Source organism: Daktulosphaira vitifoliae, unplaced genomic scaffold (assembly GCF_025091365.1).
Source record: "Daktulosphaira vitifoliae isolate Bord-2020 unplaced genomic scaffold, ASM2509136v1 Scaffold_2, whole genome shotgun sequence".
NCBI lineage: Eukaryota > Metazoa > Arthropoda > Insecta > Hemiptera > Phylloxeridae > Daktulosphaira > Daktulosphaira vitifoliae.
Window position 1 is genome coordinate 35,995,537 of NW_026099573.1, and position 8,544 is coordinate 36,004,080.

At 27.6% G+C, this 8,544-nt stretch overlaps 2 protein-coding genes across 2 annotated transcripts; both read left to right on the forward strand.

Annotated features, from left to right (window-relative positions):
* The first annotated feature begins 3,740 nt into the window (after positions 1-3,740).
* On the forward strand, positions 3,741-5,166 carry LOC126898211 (zinc finger BED domain-containing protein 6-like). Its single transcript, XM_050672151.1, has 3 exons — positions 3,741-4,157; positions 4,233-4,356; positions 4,823-5,166. The coding sequence occupies exons 1-3, from the start codon at positions 3,948-3,950 to the stop codon at positions 5,164-5,166; spliced, it is 678 nt and encodes a 225-aa protein (XP_050528108.1). The 5' UTR covers positions 3,741-3,947.
* A 369-nt stretch (positions 5,167-5,535) lies between these two features.
* Positions 5,536-6,702, forward strand: LOC126898212 (zinc finger BED domain-containing protein 4-like). Its single transcript, XM_050672152.1, has 4 exons — positions 5,536-5,623; positions 5,674-6,084; positions 6,144-6,369; positions 6,433-6,702. The coding sequence occupies exons 2-4, from the start codon at positions 5,858-5,860 to the stop codon at positions 6,700-6,702; spliced, it is 723 nt and encodes a 240-aa protein (XP_050528109.1). The 5' UTR covers positions 5,536-5,623; positions 5,674-5,857.
* Positions 6,703-8,544: the final 1,842 nt, after the last annotated feature.

The following is an 8,544-nucleotide window of genomic DNA, read 5'->3' on the forward strand; positions in this document are numbered from 1 at the left end:
TAAAAGAGTTAATGTTTTTTAAACCTTATTAACTTAATTAATTAGTATTTACCTTGATGTTTCCGTAGGATGTCTAGAGAATGAATTAAGTCGTCTGTTTATTTTTGAATAAATCTGAACGTATCTGTAAAATAAAAATATATAAAAGAATGGAGATTTAATAGGGAGAATGAAGAAAGAGAGATATTTTTGAATAAAAATAATGGCTAAGCAAAAAGTAAAATATAGAGAAGTTTTTTATTATTGAAAATAAGGACTGGGGGAAGTGGGCATACTAGTATCACTAACCACCAATTATTAGTGATAGCAGACAAGTACTCCACTACTGTTGTTTAAAAGAGGGACATGATCATGAACACAATGTCATACATAACAAGAAGAAGGGAAAAGAAAGTTAACTATTTTTTAACAGGTTATATAAATTTTCAGATATAGCAGAGACAGAAGCACCAGAATCAAGAAGAGCAGTATAGAGGTTATTAAAGATAGAGATTTCAATTTCGGGACGAAAACTAAGAGAAGGAGAGATTTTTTGATCAAGGCTTAATGGATGAGAAAGAATATTTAACTGAGGAACATTGGGAAATGATCCAGAAACGGTCCTCACGAGACTGGTCATTGGCCGTTTCCCGCAGGTGGTGATTGAGATATATTAGGAGTACTGGAAAGATTAGGGGAAGAATTATTTGTGGAATTTTGAGGTTAACTGTTATTATAAGGAGCTCGTCCGTGGAATCTATTTTGATAAGAATTATTACGATTATGATTCTGGGGTCGATTATTTTGAGGAATGTCATAAGAATAAGAGGGGTTATTAGAAAAATTATTAGAATTAGAAGGACGATAAAAATGTTCAGCATAAGATAAATGGTCAATTAGTTCATTAAGGGTTTTAATACGAATAATTCTTAAGGGACTAGCTACAGTTTCAGGAAAATGAGAAAGGATTTGGAAAATAAGAGTTTCGTTTTCGATGGGAGGGTTAAGATATTTTGCTTTATTAATCCATTCAATGGCATGTTTTTGAAGAGTAGAGGTATCACGATGGGAATAGGTACGAGAAAGTTCATTACGGGTCATTAGCTGTTTACTATAGGACCAAAAATATTGGCGAAAGAGCTCAATAAATTGAAAAAAGTATTAGGAGGAGGAGTGAGAGCATTAAACCATTGTTTGGCATCACCAGTCATTCGCCGCCGAACAATATTAATTTTGAGGTAATCAGGGATATCTTGAAATTGGAAATAATCATTAACTTCAACAAGGAAAGCTTCAAGATGAACAGACAACCATTAAATTCAGGAATAACATCAGAAAATTTTTCTTGGGAAAGAATAGAAGTATTATTTAAAGAAAAAGAAGGATGAGGTTCAGCATTAAAATTAGTTTGGGTAGACAGAGAATCTTTAAACAAATTATTGGAAAGAGTGGGTGGAAGGGTTGGTTGTCTAGGGAAAGTTGAATGGGGATCAGTATTAAATTGTTTGAGTAGAGGGGAAAAAGTGGTAGAAGACATTTGAGGATCAAAAGAGAATGTAAGTTTTTTGGGTTTTTCAGTTTCAATATGTGGTTTTAGTCAAAACAGAGGGCCTACTATTTACCCACTGCCCAGGGGGAACACTGGACAGTGACCTAGTAGCCGTGCCAAACAAGATAGTACTTGTTGACGGAGCTCTTAGGTTTTGATAAAAAAAAAAAACAAATGTTAATAAAAAGAGAAAAGCCATGTATAATATAATATTTTTTGTTTTTAATTATTGAAAATTTATATGTATAATTTTAAATATATATATTCATCAGAAAAGAGAAAAGAAAAAACAAAAAGAAGAAAAAGGTGCTATATATATAACATTAATGAGGGGTTTGAAAAGGGGGGTTTCATGTTGTACTTGTTGTTGTTTTCTTGAGGAGTGCCGGCCCACCACCGGCCATAGTTCGCGCCTTACGCCATCATCGACGTTTATTTTAACAAAAAAAAACGGAGAACAAAAAAACTGAACAGCCTGGTTGGACACACTTGAGGAACAAAAGTGACACTTGATCAACTCAACGTTTTATTTTTAAGAAAAAAACGGAGGACAAAAAAAAACTAAAAGAAAACGTGGTTTTCGCCATAAAAAAGAAACATCCAGACAGACAACTTGTCGTCTCGATAGTATAGCAGCCGGTGATCGTGACGCCGGGTGGTGGTGGTGCCAACTTTGAACACGTTCATTGAGGGGAAATAACAATATTGGTATAGGTGCACAGTGTACGGTCAGCTGATGACGATAGGATGACAGATATCAGACTGGTTGACTAGTGGAGGTTATCACATACACAACTATTAAAATGCTTAACACCTACTGCACACACATCTAAATATTATGAAAAATTATATTATAAATATTATATTGTGAATAGACCGAAAATCATAATTTTAATAAAAAACAATATATATATATCACCTGGCTTTATTTATAAGTAGTTATTTCGTTAAATATTTATTAACAGATTAAAAAAACTAATTAATTTATACAACAACGTACATTACTGATTAATTTTTTTTTTAATAATTAGGCTGATAAAAGTTTAAAATGATTTTTGGACTTTATTTTTTCTTTCTAATATGGAATTTACATTATAAAATTGTGTATACAATAACAACAGATAATTTTGAATCAATAAACATTTTTAATCCAACACCAGTACGAATTGATATGAATTTACGGTCATTATTAAAAGTAGATTCCATTGAGCCAGACTTAATGGAAAGGTAATTTTTCTTGGAAAAATTTTACATATGATTATTTATTTATTTTAATACTAGAAACTCATTTCTTGTGGCTACCTTGCAAGGAATAATAGAAAAAATTGCGAATGTCGATAATTCTTGTGGTCGGACTACGCAATGTGACATTATGTATGTTATTAAATTTCCTTTAAGGTTTAAATATTTAAAAAAATTATTAAAATTAGTCTTATAATTTAGGTCTCCACCAACAATACCGAAATGTACTAAAAAAAAATCAACAGTTTCAAGCTGGACAACTTGCAAATCTTTATCGACTACAAAAATATGTGATAAAAAAAACATTGAATTCATTGTCAATAAAAACAAACGTTTACAAAAACAAGATGTAGAATTTTTATTACATTCAAAAAGCATTATTTCGTAAATATTTTTTGTTTACACAAATATTAAGCATTTGTTATTTAAATATGAAAATTATGTATTTTTCTCCAAAATATAATAACTTATAAAAAGAATCTACAGAATTTAAAATCAGCATGACGCGCCCGGGTATTACCATCGGACTGATTTGGATTAGTGATTGGTCGGTACTCGTGTAATCGATACAAAGTAACGAGTAAATTGGTGGAACGAGTAGGACCGATTACACTTGGTCGTTCTGTCGGTACAAAATACAGTTGATTCCAAAATGATTACAGTAGTGACTAAAGAGTACTTGAGTAGTTCTTACTTGTTCGGGATTGTGTAACTACGACCTACAGTAACTGTCTATTTGTAGGGATGGCAACGATATATCGATATATTGTTTTGATATATCGATTAAAAACTTTCGATATTTATCGTCAATCGATGTTAATCCTTCGATATTATCGATATATCGAAAATTACAAATTTACAATTAATTAAAATTATTGAGGTATAAATAATATTTTTTTTTTAGCAAATTAATGATATTTAACATGATTAATGAAATCAAACAATTTACTAGTAATATATAAATGATAACAATAAATTGTTAATAATACTAATTTATTTTTTATTTAAAGCTTATTGGTTGTTATATTTTATGTTCCATGTTTTGTTGTATAAATATACTGTTCAATAATAAAACAAATTGGCGCGGCAGCAAAGTGTCTTAATATTTGATGCAATTCTGTGTTACAAAGATTTTCAGTAATTTTTTGTATTTATGTACTTTGTATAATTATTTGTGATGGGTAAAATAAGTAAAATTTGGCGTCATTTTGACAAAGTCAATAAATTGTCTGCTAAATGTAAAGTATGTGGTAAAATATGTTTAACGTCTGGCAACACATCTAATCTTCACTCTCATCTTAAAAATGCACACCAACTAAATTCAAAAATAAAGGAATCACAAAAAATTGATAGTGATGATGCTGACCAGATTGACAATGTGTTAATTGTGAGTATAATTATGCTATTAACATGACTTAATTTCGAAATTAATATGAAGTGTAATTCTATCTTAATTTTTTAGCAATTTGACAATCCTACTTCATCAACTAGTGAAACTAGTGATACTGTTTTGTTAGATATCTCCCAAAGAAAAAAATGCCAACCTTTAATTGAGCACTGTTTTAATTATGTATCATCAATGAAAGGTAATCAATTTGACTATTGAATTTACAATTAAATACAATTTGTTAATAGGGCACAAGTCTATTTTTTAAATATATTCAGAAAATTCTAACAATTATTTTTCTCTTAATAAGATTTTATTTCAAGACTTATTTTACTATTAAGGTTAGATAAAATGTGTAATAAATTAAAAAAAGATCAATTTTTATTTTAATAATTTTATAAAAAATGAATAATTTAATTAAATTTTAGTATATTCTAACATATTATAAATGTATTCCAATACAGTAAAATAAAATTCAAATGGTAGTAGAATTACTTCATCTTAAGTTTAGCTTTAAATTGAAAAGAAAAAATTTCCTTTGAGAATGTATGTATGTATGTATGAATTATTATAATTTACCAACTAAAAACTAGTTTAGGAAAAAAGTAACACATGCCCTTTATTATTAGAATTGGTTTTTTTATTAAATTTATAAATTTTCATAGCAGGAGGAATGAAAAATTCAGAAATAACTGATGCATTAATTTATTATATTTGCAAGGATAATGTACCATTTTCCACTGTTGAAGGAAGTGGATTTAGACATTTTTTACAAGTGTCTTGTCCCCTTTACACATTTCCATCTAGGAATACTATAAAAAATAAATTGGATTTAAAATATGACTATTTATCTAAAGTGTTTTCTAATAAGTTGAAGAAAAACAATAATTTTACACTAACATCAGATATTTGGACAGGTTTTCAAATGAAAAGTTATATTGGTGTTACTATACACTTTTTAGAAGGCACTCAATTTATATGTGGTATTATTTCAAATTACTTATTATGATCTAATTATTTATTTTTACGTATTTATTAATTAAAATGTATAAATGTTTAAATATTAGGTACATTAGGTGTACATGAATTAAGTAAGTCTCATACATCTGAAAATATTAGTGAGGCATTTGAAATTATTATGACTCAATGGGATATTAGTAATCACCAAATTATTGCTATTGTAACTGATAATGGTAATGTCTATTTATTACATTTGTGCACTACATTCTCATTAAATTTAAATTGTTCTTTTTTAGCTGCAAATATGAAAAAAGCAGCTAGTGATACATTTGGCATATATAAAACAATCCCATGTTTTGCTCATACTATAAACCTTATAGCTAATAACGCATTAGAGAATTGTATTGATTTAAATCAGTTGATTGACAAAATTAGAAATATTGTAAAATTTATAAAAAATAGTGTTAATGCTAATGATGAATTAAGGAGTATTAAAAAAAATGATGGTATAAAATAAGATGTAATGTTTATTATGTTTTAAAATATTGTTTTTCAGGTTTACCAGAAGGAAAAGTGTTAAAATTAATATTGGACATCAAGACTCGTTGGAATAGTTTATATTATATGATAGATTTTTACATTTGTATCGTGTTGTTTCTTCTATTTTATTAGAAAGGCCAAATGCATCTGATTTAATAACAACTAGAGAAATATTGATTGTCAAAGAAGTTAAAAATTTGATGCAACCACTTGAAGACTTGACAAAAAAAATCTCTGGTGAAAAATATACCACAATTAGTACAATTTTACCATTGATTAATTGTATCAATAGTGCGGTGAATAATTGTCAAACTACATTTTTAATTGGTATTGAATTAAAAAAAAAAATATTATTTGAACTTGACAAGCGTTTTAAGAATCTAGAAATATTCAATGATTTTCCTCTAGCTACATTACTAGACCCCAGGTTAAAATTAGGTTTTAATAAAATTGAAGATGTTCATTTTATTTAAATGTTTCTTACAGATTCAAGAATCTTCATTTCAAAGACCCTGTTCACTGCCAAAAAGCTATTGAAGTTGTAAAAAATATGTTGATACAAAAAAAAAACTCTGAATGTGTACATTGTTTTGAACCTACTCCATCAAATGAATTTGTAGATAAAAAATTAGATTCATTTGATCTTTGGTCATATCATACTTCAGTATCAACCATTCAGGTTCAGAATAAAACAACTCCAATGTATCAAGAGGTTTATTCAATTTAATATCTTAATAATCTTATTTTTATTTACATTTTATCTTAATATATTAAGTTGTATGATTATTTGGGAAAGCCTGTAGAAAAAATAGACACTAAACCCCTTGAAGCTTGGGAATACATTAAATCGTTATACCCAAACTTATATTACATTGCTTGTCAAAAATTAAGTATTGTTGGTACCTCTGTTTCATCAAAACGCTTATTTTCCAAAACTGGTCAAACAATATCCAAGGCAAGAAACAGATTAACAGGGAAACATTTATCTAAGCTTGTCTTCATGAGCTCTTTAAGTGAAGCAGATTGGTTTTCAAAAGTCTTATAATTAAAAACAATATATATATATATATATATATGGTTATATTTTTATTTTATAAAAAGTATTAAATATCTTTTATTTTGATTTTTTTTTTTCAAATAATGTGTCTACTTATTTTTGTTTACATATTAATTTTTTTTAATTTAAGTAATTCTATTTTAATTATTTGAAATTTAATTATAAAGTACAAGTCATATAAGGCTATAATAATAGATTAAATAAATTTAATTTATGAGGTTTTATAAAAAAAATGAAGTTCAATTTTCTTTAATTTAAGAATAAAGGATCAGCTTGGCCTATATGTGAGTAGAAACATATATATTGGCGCACGGTATCCCGGTTTCGATCACCATACTGCCAACAAGATTTTTCTTGTGATTTTCTCATTGGCGATAACCGGTCTCTGGTGCAAGCCGGCCGTAATACCCGTCCTGTTCATCATTGACTTAGCCAAGAATTATTTTTGACTCTATGTGAAAGAGAGCCATCACCCTTTGTAGCATATTAAATTCAGGAAATAGAAGGATATAAAAACTTATCATTATTGTTAATTTAAGAATAAATATCAATTTCAAATAAAAATGAGTGATAACCAGACTTAAAAATGCACATTGGAACTGCGATTTTAGTTAGATAAACAATTTTTTACTATTAAAAAATATGAGGGTAAATTTGTTCATTCAAACAAATTATTTTGAATTTTTCTATCCAACATGTGATAATGGTGTTAGTGATACAGGATTAAATTAGTTTTCCTTTAAATATCGATATTTTTGTTCGATATATCGATGTATCGATATCAAATTGAACTCTATAAATCATTATCGATAAACTATAAACAGAATATCGATACTGGTTAATATCGATATTGTATCAATTTTTGCCATCCCTATCTATTTGACCAACCGTCGACTAGGCTGCCCTCTTCTTACAGTGATGGAAAACTAGCGCTATCTCTTGGTTTTTTAATTACTTAAAAAACGTATACCACCAATTTTAAAACTGCTAATCGTATCCATTTATATATTTTAAATTAGTGATGGGGCATATTCCAAATTATTAGTAATCGAAATAATCGATCGAGTATACTTGTCTATGGAGAGAATCTCTTGAAATTTTACTCGAAATTAGTATCGTTTATTCATTTAATAAAAATAATCGATTATTTTTAATGATTTTAAATATTTTTCGATTACATTAAATACATTTATAACTTATAACCAAATTATTCAAATAGGTATAAGCAAAGAAATATGCATAAGATGTTTTATTTATTTTTTAATCGTTTAATTATTATTTTCTTTAATTTTAATAAAGTACCTAATTCACTACTTTAAAATACAACTATTTATGCGTTTAAAATAAAATATTAATAATATTTTACAAAATTATATACAATTTACCATAAAACCCAGCTTGTGTAAGTTTAATGAAGTTAGGTTTTTTTGAGCATTATGAGATATTAAAAAGAAAAAAGATTTGGTATTAGTTTTGTTTCATTAGTTTTTTTATCAACGATTTGTTGTTTTGATTTCTTCTATGAGCTGCTCCCTTGTGTTAACTATATAAAATACCTTTTATAACTCTTATCGCTTTTAAAATTTTCAATTCTGTCCTTCATTTTATTGTTTTTGTCCTATCTGTGTAGTGTGATAGGTACTCCGTGTGTGTATTTTCAGTTTTCGATTAAAGTAATATACAAGTTTGCTATTTAATTATTTTGTACATACAATGGATAAAAAGACGAGTGTAGTATGGAACCACTTTTCAGTCATAAGTGATGAAAAAGCTAAGTGTTAATACTGCACTAATACTTTTTCTTATAAGGGAGGTTCAACAGCCAATCTT

Bases quoted from the DNA above. Each gene is read 5' to 3' on its own strand.
- LOC126898212 (XM_050672152.1), top strand. From the start codon at position 5,858: ATGCAACCACTTGAAGACTTGACAAAAAAAATCTCTGGTGAAAAATAT. The intron at 6,085-6,143 runs GTTAAAATTAGG...TGTTTCTTACAG, and splicing joins GCTACATTACTAGACCCCAG to ATTCAAGAATCTTCATTTCA. The intron at 6,370-6,432 runs GTTTATTCAATT...TAATATATTAAG, and splicing joins CAACTCCAATGTATCAAGAG to TTGTATGATTATTTGGGAAA.
- LOC126898211 (XM_050672151.1), top strand. From the start codon at position 3,948: ATGGGTAAAATAAGTAAAATTTGGCGTCATTTTGACAAAGTCAATAAA. The intron at 4,158-4,232 runs GTGAGTATAATT...TTAATTTTTTAG, and splicing joins AGATTGACAATGTGTTAATT to CAATTTGACAATCCTACTTC. The intron at 4,357-4,822 runs GTAATCAATTTG...AAATTTTCATAG, and splicing joins TTATGTATCATCAATGAAAG to CAGGAGGAATGAAAAATTCA.